At 46.4% G+C, this 13,131-nt stretch overlaps 1 protein-coding gene and 1 non-coding gene across 2 annotated transcripts; both read right to left on the reverse strand.

Moving 5' to 3' along the window:
- Positions 1–376: 376 nt before the first annotated feature.
- METTL26 (methyltransferase like 26) lies at positions 377–10,493 on the reverse strand. Its single transcript, XM_058157805.1, has 6 exons — positions 10,005–10,493; positions 8,288–8,450; positions 5,974–6,033; positions 5,610–5,677; positions 4,687–4,765; positions 377–3,330 (listed from the first exon to the last, which is right to left on the reverse strand). The coding sequence occupies exons 1-6, from the start codon at positions 10,202–10,204 to the stop codon at positions 3,283–3,285; spliced, it is 618 nt and encodes a 205-aa protein (XP_058013788.1). The 5' UTR covers positions 10,205–10,493; the 3' UTR covers positions 377–3,282.
- A 757-nt stretch (positions 10,494–11,250) lies between these two features.
- Positions 11,251–11,321, reverse strand: TRNAG-CCC (transfer RNA glycine (anticodon CCC)). The gene has a single exon. It is a non-coding gene; the product is annotated as a tRNA-Gly (tRNA).
- Between the last annotated feature and the right edge of the window lie 1,810 nt (positions 11,322–13,131).

Genomic DNA, 13,131 nt, shown 5'->3' on the forward strand with positions numbered 1-13,131 from the left:
GAAGGATACTGCAAAATCCCCATTCCCACCCTACTACAGGGGAAGAATACTGCAAAATCTGCATTCCCACCACACTCCAGGGAAAGGATACTGTAAAATCTCCACTTCCTCCTGGTCAGCTGGGACTTGGGAGGCAGAGAATAGATGGGGGCTGGGCCAGTCAGTGGTGGTATTTGCTGGTTCTCCAAACTACTCAAAATTTCCGCTACCGGTTCTCCAGAACCTGCTGGATTTCACTCCTGGTGTGGCCACACACTGAAACTTCAGAACCAGGTCACAAGTAACTTTTGAGGGGGGAATCTGTTATAACTCTGAAAGGTTACTAAGTGACAGATTATAAATTGAGGACTGTGTAAATTGAGGGCAGGAAAGTGTTTTTCTTTACATTTTGCAGGCTGTTTTACTGTTTGGAGGAGACCCATCCAAGTTGTAACCAGAACTGGCCCTGCTTAGCTTCTGGGTCCAGACAAATGTGATCTAATACTGCCCCCTGGTGACACACTGTCAGATTTACCTTTCCGAATGGCTCCATTGTAGATAGTGAGCTAGATAAAAAAAACAACCAAGTGCTATTTGTGTAGCAATGCCAAAACGTTATATTTATTTGCAACCCAAATGCAACATAGATTATGTAAGCCACTGTTACTTTGATTCTTAGCCAAGGCTCTTTTTTTGAGCATTCTCACATCATCCAAATAAGAATTTAAAGAAACATTCGATATGCCACACATCACCACTAGAGGGAGATAGTATTCTACATACAAATTAGAGAGATGGGGATTTAAGTTTCTGCCCCTGGACACAGAAAAGACTATAATCTCTTTTTTTTTTAAAAAAGGAAAAAAAATTTGAAGGGAGGGTGCAAGAAAAAAATAATAAAAAATCACTTATCAGCTTTGAAGGTAACTCTGATCTGCCTAGGGACACGTGAACGGCACTGGATTGTAAACAATAAACCCAAGCGGTTAGTTATGTGCAGTGGTGGAATGCTGCCGGTTTAACCACCGGTTTGGTGAGCGTGCGCTTCGCGCTGAAAATGGAGCATTTAGAACAGGAGTCCCCAAACTTGGCAGCTTTAAGACTTGTGGACTTCAATTCCCAGAATTCTCCAGCCAAGTTTGAAGACCTCTGATTTAGAAGCTCAGCTGCTTCCGAGTCAGCAACGGTAAGTAGAACAGTGAAGGAGAGGAATCAGCTGTGCTATGTGATTGAGATGAGCTAGAAAGCAGAAAATAAAGGAGAGGATAGGGTGGCCTGGGCCAGCTGATTGTCGGGACTACCGGTTCGCTCGAACTGGTCCTAACCAGTCCTAACGGGCTGAATTCCATCTCTGGTTATGTGAAGCAAAAGCATTTGGAAGATATCACTCTTCACACGTGAAGCGGTGTGCAATTCACCACGTTCAAAAGCAAACCAACCAGCTTCTCATTCCTGCAGAAAACTGGGACAGGATTATTATTATTATTATTTTTAAACCAGCCGTCCAGATCTACTGGATTACAAAACAAAAATATGGAAATCAACTGCAATCCAACACATCTAGACAAACAGTTGGGTGAAATCAGCCCCGTCTTTGTGGCTGGAAAGGAGATGTCCACGCAGAAGGACATTCAAACCTCCAGACTGCCAAAATTGCCACTTGAATTAAAGGAACTTTAGAGCGTGTGATTCATCTAATGTGCCATGCGCTGGTTCAACATCAGGCTCACGGTCCTAAGATTTAAGCATGGGGGAATCCTGACTTCCTCATCTCCCCAAAAGTAACAGACATGGGCATTGTTTTAAATTGTACCGACGGCATGAAATATTGAGGGTCACTAGCTCTGGGGTGTAATTAAGTGTTGGCCCAGAGGTGACCTTCACATACTAGTAGCAATCGGTTCGCCCAGCACCAGAAATGTGACCCGCGCATGCGTGCGGCATCACAAAACATGGCAATTCGCTCACGCGCGCCATCCACACCTGCATGCGACATCAAACAACACAGCAATTCGCTTGCACATGCGTGCGACGTCAAAAACATAGTGATATAGGACAGGATTGCGTCTGGGCCGGTGGGTTTGCTCACCAGCAGGTCGTCACTACCGGTTCGCCTGAATTGGTAGGAACCGGCTGAATACCGTCTCTGTGTTCGTCTGATATAAGAACTTTGTAATTAAGGAAGAAGTGGGGGGAAAAGACCCCAACCAAAATATATATCCAAGGGGATATATATTTTCAACTGGAGGGGGGAGTTTACAAGCGTTTTGTCTCCCCTTCCAGTTAAACATCAAAACTTTTAGTCATCTAGGAGGAAAAAAATAAATTATGTTCCAGACTTCTTAAAGCAGGAGCGTCCAACTTCAGCAACTTCTAAGATTTGTGGACTTCAGCTCTCAGAATTCTGCTGGCTGGGGAATTCTGGGAGTTGAAGTCCACAAGTCTTAAAGTTGCCCAGTCTTGAAGCATTATTCCTAAATTGTCAGTCCCGAAGCCTCTTAACTCATAGCTCTTCTCCAAAGCCGCAACTTCATCACAACCAGCAAAATTGCCGATTCCACCTCCCAACCCTAGCCTTCATGTATTAGCCGGGATTTGTGGCTTGTCATGTTGTCCAAATCAAAACCAGCAGACATTTAAGGCACCCTGAATTTGAAACCCCAAGATTTCAAACCTTGGTTACATGTCGCAGCGTCCCCATTCCGCCAAGCAGGGGCTGTTACGGAGGATCGCCAAACCACCATGCAGCTGGCAACCAGAGGTTTAATTAAAGAGATGGTCTTGTTAACTGAGTTTGTTTAATGTACCCTGGGAACATACCCTGTTTCTTGAGGCTGAAGAGCTGCCTCTAAATTTGTGGCGCAGTGCCACAACCTGCAAGTCTAATTCTGCAAAAACTAATTCTGAAGCATTATGTTCAAGGCAGAGAAGTACATGACCACACTGGTCAAGCCATTGCTTGGACAACAGTGGTCCCCGATCTCTCCTTTGTCCAAAGATGCAAGCATCTAGCTCTCAAATCCAAAGAGGCATTAACACCCTATCTCTCCACCAAAGAAAAAAATCAAGAGCAACATGGCCAACCATCTCTGCTGGACCACAGTTCTTCCGCAAAGTTTTCAGCGATGAATTAATTATGGCACTTGATCCCACCACCCCATAAGGACGTCCCCATGGATGTGTCAAGAAGCAGAGCTCGGCAGGAAGAGAAGCAGAAGAAATCCTGCAGAGGGAGGAGAAGACCTCCGCAGCATCTGGAAGTGGTCCATGAAGTTCCCTCGTTGCAGACAGCAGTCCGGCGACTTAGTGTTTGCGGAAAATGAGGCACTTGTTGTTTGCCGGCATGTCGACCTGGAAGCAGAAAACATTTTTGTGGTTATTCCGGGCGATAAAATTTGGAATAGATGCCAAACTGCAAGAGAGCCCATCCTCAGGGTGAGGAACCAGGAGGCACTAGGGGACCCCCAGAGATCAGCAGAAAGAGCTGGAGTCCAAAGAATTTAGCCAGGTAGAGGAGTGATCAGCGTATGAGCGAGAAGCTCAGCTTATTTTTTTAGGCAAAAATGAACTCTGTGGCTCAGACTGGTAAGACAGTCTGTTATTAACAGCAGCTGCTTGCAATTACTGCAAGTTCAAGTCCCACCAGGCCCAAGGTTGACTCAGCCTTCCATCCTTTATAAGGTAGGTAAAATGAGGACCCAGATTGTTGGGGGGCAATAAGTTGACTTTGTATATAATATACAAATGGATGAAGACTATTGCTTGACATAGTGTAAGCTGCCCTGAGTCTTCGGAGAAGGGCGGGATATAAATGCAAATAAAAAAAACAAACTCAAAATAGCAAATTGGAGGAGGCGCATCCAGGGGTGGGCTTCAAAATTTTTAGCAAAGGGTTCTCTACCTGGTTGCTGGGTGGGCATGGCCATGGTGGGTGTGGCCTAGTCAGCCTCCTGCACCACGGCGAGAGTGGGCGTTTTTGCCCTTCCCGGGCTCCGGAGGCTTTCCTGAAGCCTCCGGGAGGGCTAAAACGGCCTCCCCAGGCTCTGGAAGCCCTTTGGAGGCTAGAAACAGGCCCGTTTCCAGCTTTCCTGAACTTCCGGTAAGCTCGTTTTTTGCCCTCCCTGAGCCTCCACACGCACTCTGCACTTACCTGCTTCCAAAAAGGGCCACATGGGGACTCCTGGGAGAGGTGGGGTGGGCGGGGCGGGGCCAACCAGGAGTGGGATTTGGGGGCTTCTCCGAACTGCACAGAATCTTAGCTAGAGGTTCTCCTGAACCCCTGCGAACCCCCAGCAGCCCAGCCCTGGGCGTATCTATCGCCAGGTGAAATTGCTGCTAGAAATTGGGCTGCACAGGGGTGTCATTCAGGCAGGGATGTGTGCAGGGGTTGATCAAAACAATCAAGGGGGCAGCCCCACGAAAATGTCAATCACACGGACACGGCTGCCATCTCGACTTTGGGATATTCCCCTGTCCAGATGAAAACTAACATTGTAAAACTAATACTAAAACTGTAAAACTCGAGCCAAGACTAAAACTGAAACTGTGGAACTAACATTGCAAAACGAAAACTGTATATCTGGAGCAAAATTAAAACCGAAGCAAAACCAAGACTTAAACAGGAAAGCTAAAGCTGAAACTAAAACTGCAGCCAAAGTTCCTTTCCTGTTTTAAACAGAATGGGATACCTTTCCCAATTCAGCCTACCATGTTTTCTAGCTGCATCCCGTTGGCCTCCGCAAGCTGTTGCAGGACAGCCGTGTCTCTGAGTCCCCAAGCTGGATTGCTGGTAGAGGGAGGGAGGGAGGAAGGAAAACAAAAAGAGAAGGAAAGAAGGAGGAGAAGGAGAAGGAGAAGGAAGGAAAGAAGGAAGGAAAATGGAAAGAGGAGAAAGCAGAGAAGGAGAAGAAGGAAGCAGAGGATGGAAGAAAAATGGAGAGGAGAAAGAAGAGAAAATGGAGAAGAAGGAAGGAAGGAAGGAAGGAAAGAAGAAAGGAAAATGGAAAGAGGAAAAGGAGGAGAAAGGAGTAGAAGGAAGGGAGGGAGGAAGGAAGAAAGGAAGGAAGGAAAATGGAGAGAAAAAAGAAGAGAAAATGGAGAAGAAGGAAAAAAGGAAGGAAGGAAAGAAAAAATGGAAAGAGGAAAAGGAGGAGAAAGAGTAGAAGGAAGGGAGGGTTGGAGGAAGGAAGGAAGGAAGGAAAATGGAGAGGAGAAAGAAGAGAAATTGGAGAAGAAGGAAGCAGAGAAAGGATGGAAGGAAGGAAGGAAGGAAGGAAGGGAGGAAGGAAGGAAAGAAAATGGAGAGGAGAAAATGGAGAAGAAGGAAGCAGAGGAAGGAAGGAAGGAAAGAAAATGGAAAGAGGAAAAGGAGGAGAAAGAGGAGAGGAAGGAAGGAAGAAAGGAAGGAAGGAAGGAAGGAAAATGGAAAGTGGAGAAGGGTGAGAAAGAGGAATGGAAGGAAGGAAGGAAGATCTTTAGCCTTGTATTAAAAATAATAATTCTGCAACCTAAAAACAATTTCTGTGTAATTGTACTGCCATCCTGACTTTTTTTGACTCCCCCCCCACACACCCTCACTTCTACTCCTCCCACCCAACTCCCCCCCCCCCATCAAGCTTTGCGTTGCTCACCTCTGCCTCAACCTGTAATCAAAATCCACGTTGCTCTGTGGAGTGATGCAACCATTCACCGCGTAGGGCTGTCGAGCACGGAAGCAAAACAACAACACAATTTGTTAGATAAAGTCATCCATCCCCCAGCAAAGTGGGGAGCGTCTCCCCTACCGAGAGCATCCATGCCCTCCCAGAGTCTGAAGACAAAAAATAGAAGCAAGGAAATTAATTTAAATAAATTAATTAACTAATGTCAAGGCAGAATGCCACACTCCAAAACCAGGTTATTTCTCCTTGCGTTGACCTTGTGTAGATCAGGAGTAGCTAATCTCCCTCTGCTTTTTGATTACTAAATTTACAGCAACCCGGAGCAAACACTTACTCCGTAGGTGATCATCACTGCTTTGGGTTTGAGTAGTTTCCCAGCTCCCTGGAACAAGCCCTGGACAAACAGAAGGCAGGAGAGGAAGAGAGAGAAGCCATCAGCCCTGGAAAGAATATCTACTAGGATCACGAAATAAATGCGACATTGTTCAAAGCAAAACACTTCATGCAGGTAGTCCTTGACTTCTGACCGCAATTGGGACCGGAACTTGGTGGTGGTTGTGCTCAATTTTACAATCTTTTTTTTTTTTTGCTGTGATCATTAAGTTTGCCGTTGCCGCAGAGCAGAGGGGTGAGGCAAGGTCCCCCGTCTGATTTTCATGCCTAAAGCGGGATTAGAACTCACAGTCTCCTAGTGATTGGCCCAAAGTTATCCAGCCAGCTTTCATGTCTAAGGCGGCACTAGAACTCACCATCTCCTGGTGACTGGCCCAAAATCACCCAGCCATCTTTCATGTCTAAGGCAGGACTACAACTCACGGTCTCCTGGTGAAAATCAGGAGACCAGGAGACCGTGAGTTGTAGTTCTGCCTTAGACATGAAAGATGGCTGGGTGATTTTGGGCCAGTCCCAAAATCATACAGCTGACTTTCATGTCTAAGGCGGAACTAGAACTCACCATCTCCAAGTGATTGGTCCAAAGTCACCCAGTTGGCTTTCAGATCTAACATGGAACTAGAACTCACTGTCTCCTAGCGATTGGCCCAAAGTCACCCAGCCAGCTTTCATGTTTAAGGCAGGACTAAAACTCACAGTCTCCTAGTGATTGGCCCAAAATCACCCAGCCGATTTTCATGCCTAAAGTGCGACTAGAATTCACCATTTCTCGGTTTCTACCCTGGCGCCTTAACTGGGACATCAAACTTCCCTACAATTAAGTTGGTTAAAACAAAACTTCAGTGTACACAGGGGTGGGCTTCAAAATTTTTAGCAAGGGGTTCTCTGCCCGGCTGCTGGGTGGCCCTGGCCATAGTGGGCGTGGCCTAGTCGGCCTCCTGCACCATGGCGGGGGGTGGTGGGGCTTTTTGCCCTCCCCGGGCTCCAGAGGCTTTCCTCGAGTCTCCAGGAGGGCGAAAACAGCCTCCCCAGGCTCTGGAGGCCCTCTGGCCCCTTCCCAAAATTCCGGTAGGCCTGTTTTTCGCCCTCCCCGAGCCTCCACGCACACCCTGCACTTACCTGCATCCAAAACGGGCTGCGTGGGGACTCCTGGGAGGGGCGGGGTGGGGTGGGCGGGGCCAGCCAGGAGTGGGATTTGTGGGTTCTCCGAACTACACAGAAACTTAGCTAGAGGTTCTCCCGAACCCCTGCGAACCCCCAGCAGCCCACCCCTGAGTGTACATTATAATATAATATAGTATAACAACAGAGTTGGAAGGGACCTTGGAGGCCTTCTAGTCCAACCCCCTGCCCAGGCAGGAAACCCTACACCATCTCAGTCAGATGGTTATCCAACATTTTCTTAAAAATTTCCAGTGTTGGAGCATTCACAACTTCTGCAGGCAAGTCGTTCCACTGATTAATTGTTCTAACTGTCAGGAAATTTCTCCTTAGTTCTAAGTTGCTTCTTTCTTTGGTCAGTTTCCACCCATTGCTTCTTGTCCTGCCCTCAGGTGCTTTGGAGAATAGCCTGACTCCCTCTTCTTTGTGGCAACCCCTGAGATATTGGAAGACTGCTATCATGTCTCCCCTAGTCCTTCTTTTCATCAGACTAGAAATATCCAGTTCCTGCAACCGTTCTTCATATGTTTTAGCCTCCAGTCCCCTAATCATCTTTGTTGCTCTTCTCTGCAACTCTTTCTAGAGTCTCAGCATATTTTTTACATCGTGGCGACCAAAACTGAATGCGATATTCCAAGTGTGGCCTTACCAAGGCATTATAAAGTGGCACTAACACTTCACGTGATCTTGATTCTATCCCTCTGTTTATGCAGCCCAGAACTGTGTTGGCTTTTTTAGCAGCTGCTGCACACTGCTGGCTCCTATTTAAATGGTTGTCCACTAGGACTCCAAGATCCCTCTTCTTACATTAAACTGTAAGAAGAAAGCCCCATTACTCTACGTGGCAAAAACTCAACAGGTCTGCTACCACCATTTTTCTTAACCCCTGATAAGGCAAACCACAGCTTGTGAAAGCAACTCCCTTTGAATAGAATTCGCTGGTCGGAAAAAAAATGCTACCAGATTTCTGGGTGGGGTTTTGTTCTCTGTCCTTCTACATTGCAGTCCCCTAATCTGGAGATCCCCAAAAGCAAAACCAGCTCTGAAGTCCAGCATCAATCCCAGAGCGAGATGAAAAGGGATTTACTCTTCACCTGAGTGCACTTCATTTCTGAGATGTGAATCATGTTGATGTTGACGATGAGATCCAAAGAATTTGGACGCAGGCCTCCCCAGGTCTCCCAGCTCTGAGAGGAGTCCAGGTAGATGGGTGGTTTGACATTTGAGAGGTGGAGTGTTTGGATAAACGCCGAGATGCTACGAGGGCAAAGAGAAAGGAGAAGCTGTTGACCAACACAGAATAGAATAACGGAGTTGAAAGGGACCTTGGAGGTCTTCTAGTCCAGGGGTCTCCAACCTCTCGGATCTCAGGGACCACCAAATTCATAATTTTAAATCCCGAGGACCACTAATACGAATTTTTAGAAAAGATAAATAGTATTTAGTGCAATATAAAAAATGCAAATGATTTTTCTGCGGACCAGCAAAATTTTCTCGCGGACCACCAGTGGTCCACGGACCACTGGTTGGTGACCACTGGACTAGTCCAACCCCCTGCTTAGGCAGGAAACCCTACACCAGTGTCGGCGAACAGGAGCGCATGCGCATGGGGGAACATCAAAAACTGGAACAGCAACTCCCCAGCATGTATGTACAGGAGCACCAGAAACGCAGCTCCCTGATGTGCATATATGCACTGGGAAGCTGAGCTTATAGTTTCCGGCACACGCGTGTGTGCCAAGGAGCTGCTCTTCCGGTTTCCGGTGCACGCAAAGACCAGCTAGCCAGCGCTGTAACCCGGAAGAACAACCAGCGACAGCTGGAGTCCCTGGAGAGATGGCTCTGCGTGCCACTTCCGGCATTGCGCTACATCATTTCAGACAAATGGTTGGCCAAATCTCTTCTTAAAAACTTCCAGTGTTGGAACATTCACAACTTCTGGAGGCAAGTTGTTCCACTGGTTAATTGTTCTGACTGTCAGGAAATTTCTCCTGAGTTCTAAATTGCTTCTCTCTGTGGTTAGTTTCCACCCATTGCTTCTTGTCCTGCCCTTGGGTGCTTTGGAGAATAACTTGACTCCCATGTTGCAGAAGACATTTGTGGAATCTCTAGATTGGAAATTGGGCAGGATATATTTGGGAGGGGGCATTTCTCCACGGAAGAAAGTTATGGCTGTAGACCAGGGGTGAAATGTAAAATTTGTTACTACTGGTTCTGTGGGCTTGGCTTGGGGGGGAGGTGTAATGTGACTGGGTGGGCGTGGCCAACTTTTTTTTGTACTTTTAAAAGCATTTTTTCTACAACCTCATCTGCCGAAATAGGAATAGGAATAGGAATAGGAATAGAATAGGAGAGGAGAGGAGAGGAGAGGAGAGGAGAGGAGAGGAGAATAGAATAGAATAGAATAGAATAGAATAGAATAGAATAGAATAGAATAGAATAGAATAGAATAGAATAGAATAGAATAGAATTTTTTATTGGCCAAGTGTGATTGGACACACAAGGAATTTTGGTGCATACGCTCTCAGAGTACATAAAAGAAAATATACCTTCATCAAGAATCATAAGGTACAACACTTAATGATAGTCATAGGGAACAAATAAGCAATCAGGAAGCAATCAATATTAATATAAATCATGAGGATTACCAGCAACAAAGTTACAGTCATACAGTCATAAGTGGGAGGAGGTGGGTGATGGGAAGCTGAGTCCACCAGCCTGGAAAGCAAGGCAGGGGAAGCAGAAAGGGGGCTTCGCCCACCCACCTAACCCTCTCCCCTCCCCTCCCCTCCCCTCCCCGTCCTTCCTCACCTGGCCAGGGCTTGGGGGTCCACGTCGGAAGGCTGCCACTCCAGGTTGGGCAGCGCTCGGGCGAAATGCGCGGCGTGGAGCCCGCAGCCCGAGGCCACCTCCAGCGCCTGCACCCGGGGCCGGCTCCCCACGTAACCCCGCAGGACGGCCAGGATGGGCTCCTTGTTGCGATCGGCCGCCGAGCCGAAGCCTCGGTTCATGTTGGCTGCCCGGAGAAGCGGGACGTTCGGGCCGGCTCCCCCTATTCCCACGACCCCTCGGGGCTTCCCTCTGGGTTCGGGGAGCCCGCCGCCCCAAGCCCGCCGGGATCGGGCGCAGGAGGCGAAGGATGCGCGCAGGAGGAAGGCTGGAGAAGCCGGGGCCACCAGGCTGGCTGGCTGGCTGGCTGCGCGAAGGATGCTCAGGGACCAGCAGCCACTCCGCTGCCCACCTTTATCCCTGTATCCTTTCCTTGCAACGGACGGAACGCCAAGGCAGGAAAGACTACGCTTCCCAGGAGGCAGTGAGGGCAGAGGACCGCCCCCTGGTTGCTATTGGCTGGATTTGAAGGGGCGTGTCCTGCCTTTCAATTTTCTCCAGGGCGGGGAGGGAGGAGTGGAAGAGATGCCCAACCTCCTGCCCCCCCCCCACCCCGTCCACCCATGGTGCCCTTATCTGTGCCATGGGGACTGACTTTACCAACGCTTCTAGTTTGTCCTTTAAAAACAAAACAAAACAAAACACTGCAGCCATGGGAGCCAAGGCGCTAGTCCTCAGGAAGCTTTGACATTTTTTTTTAAAAAAAATTTCTTTAGCTTGTCCAACATGCAGGAGATCACAGGAATAAGGATAAACCTGGATATTTTACACATTCTTTGGCCGCAGCGGGAGGCTTGTTCAAACGGAAGCGAAGTCTGCAGGAGAGTCCTTTGTCTTGCAAAAAAAAACACATTTTAAAAAGAAAGAAAGAGAGAGAGAGAGAGAGAGAGAGAGAGAAAGAAAGAAAGAAAGAAAGAAAGAAAGAAAGAAAGAAAGAAAGAAAGAAAGAAAGAAAGAAAGAAAGAAAGAAAGAAGAGGGATGCCGGAGCACAAAGGAAACCGGCGGGAAATTTGCACGCTTTTGCAAAGGGAAGGGGCCCCGGGAGGAAAGGAAATGCGTGGAAACGCGGAAGAGGGGAAATGTGGTGGTGCATTGCATTGCGCTGTGCGAGGAAGGAAGATTTTGCAAAAGGTTTTTTTAAAAAAAATGTTTAAAAAAAGGAGCTTTTGCGCCGCCCGGGAATCGAACCCGGGTCGCAAGAATGGGAATCTTGCATGATACCACTACACCAGCGGCGCAGCTGGTAAAGCAGGTTTGCTCAAATCCTTTTGAAATTCGCGGGTGCAATTATTCCTTCCCTCGTGCAACAATTAAGCAGAAAGCAGCCGCTTGAAAAAGGCAGGGAGGAATTCGTGCCAAGCATCAAACGACGTGGGGCTAAAACTGTATCATTTAATCCCTGATCTCCCTCTTGAAGAGGAGGGGACGCCCAGAATTACCCAGCGGACAGTTGGGGGCAGAATTGTCTACCGCTTGTAGACACATACGGCTTGTCTGAAATAGTATAGGTTCTCCTGCTTGAGCAGGGGGCTGGACTAGAAGACCTCCAAGGTCCCTTCCAGCTCCTCTCCTCTTTTCCATTTTCTATTAATTTCTATTTTTTATTATTTTCTATTTTCTATTCTATAAAACATTTAAAAACATTTAAATTTAAAAATGTTAAATTTACTCTTATTTCTTTTTTTCCCCTATTTCTATTCTTTTGTATTCTTAATTCTATTCTATTCTATCCCTTTTTACTTGTTTTTATTTTTTTCCTAGTACGAATTGATAGCATATTGGAAACCGTGACTATCACTAAGTGCTGTATCTTTTTATTCTTGATGAATGTATTTTATTCTCCTTAGGTACACTGAGAACATATACACCAGGGACAAATTCCTTGTGTGTCCAATCACACTTGGCCAATAAAGAATTCAATTCAATTCTATTCTATTTTATTCCTATTCCTATTGTATTCTATTCTATTGTTTCCTAATTTCATTCTATTCTATTCTATTCTATTCTATTCTATTCATATTCCATTCTATTCCTAATTCATATTCTATTCCTTTTCTATCCTATTCTTAATTCTATTCTTAATTTTATTCTAGTCTAGTCTAGTCTTAATTCCATTCTATTCTCTTATTTCTATTCTATTCTATTCCATTCCTTTTACTCCTATTCTATTCTATTCTATTCTATTCTATTCTATTCTATTCTATTCTATTCTATTCCATTCTGCCATTACAGTGGCTAAGCATGCTGGCTGAGGATGGGGGACCGTTGCCATTCTGCCCGCAACTGCAGTTATAAAGTCGAGGCCCATCTGTCATAAAAAAAGTCGGTTTTGTGTGTGATCTCTTTTGGATCCCTCTTCTCTTGCTGCAAAGCAGAAGGAAGGAAGAGGTGCAGAGTCGAGCAGAGCCTGTCCGTTCCCGAGATAATCTTCCAGCACATTCTTCTCACCTATGACCCAGACATTAAATCCATTTGTAGGTCAATCCTTAACTTAAGCAAGATCGGTTTGTAGCAGGGCATGGACTTTGCACACCCGTAGGAGGGTGTATTTTAAGGACTAAACGCTACAGGAAACATTTTCAAACACGTATCTTGTTATTTATTTATTTATTGTTAAGGAACGTACTCCGGAGTTGTGGCTGTGCTACAGTTTTGGATATGGAGTTACAATGTTCCCTTTGGCACTCAAAAGGTTTTCATGTGTTTTATCAACCGAAGAATTCTTTCAACCCTTTTTAAGCTAAGTTGGTTCATATTATTCCCCACAGTAAATGCAGGAGTGAAATCAATTCCCTGCAATATTATTGCTTAGAAACTGGACGTGCAAAGGTATTAATCACTAAGGACAGCTTGCTTTCTTTCTTTCTTTCTTTCTTTCTTTCTTTCTTTCTTTCTTTCTTTCCCTTTCCCTTTCCCTCTTTCACCTCCCTCCCTTTTTTCTTTTCCTTCCTTCCCTCCTTCCTTCCTTCCTCTCTCCCTTCCATTCCTTCCTTCCCTTCCCTTCCCTTCCCTTCCTTCTTTCTTTCCTTCCTTCTTTCCTTCCTTCCT

Source organism: Ahaetulla prasina, chromosome 14 (assembly GCF_028640845.1).
Source record: "Ahaetulla prasina isolate Xishuangbanna chromosome 14, ASM2864084v1, whole genome shotgun sequence".
NCBI classification, from domain to species: Eukaryota; Metazoa; Chordata; class Lepidosauria; order Squamata; family Colubridae; genus Ahaetulla; species Ahaetulla prasina.

What these genes read in the sequence shown, in the direction of transcription:
- METTL26 (XM_058157805.1), bottom strand. Translation starts at nt 10,204, where the DNA reads ATGAACCGAGGCTTCGGCTCGGCGGCCGATCGCAACAAGGAGCCCATC. An exon ending in CAGAAATGAAGTGCACTCAG is followed by an intron (nt 6,034 to 8,287) that starts GTGAAGAGTAAA and finishes CTGTTTGTCCAG; the next exon opens with GGCTTGTTCCAGGGAGCTGG. An exon ending in CAGTGATGATCACCTACGGA is followed by an intron (nt 5,678 to 5,973) that starts GTAAGTGTTTGC and finishes CGTGCTCGACAG; the next exon opens with CCCTACGCGGTGAATGGTTG.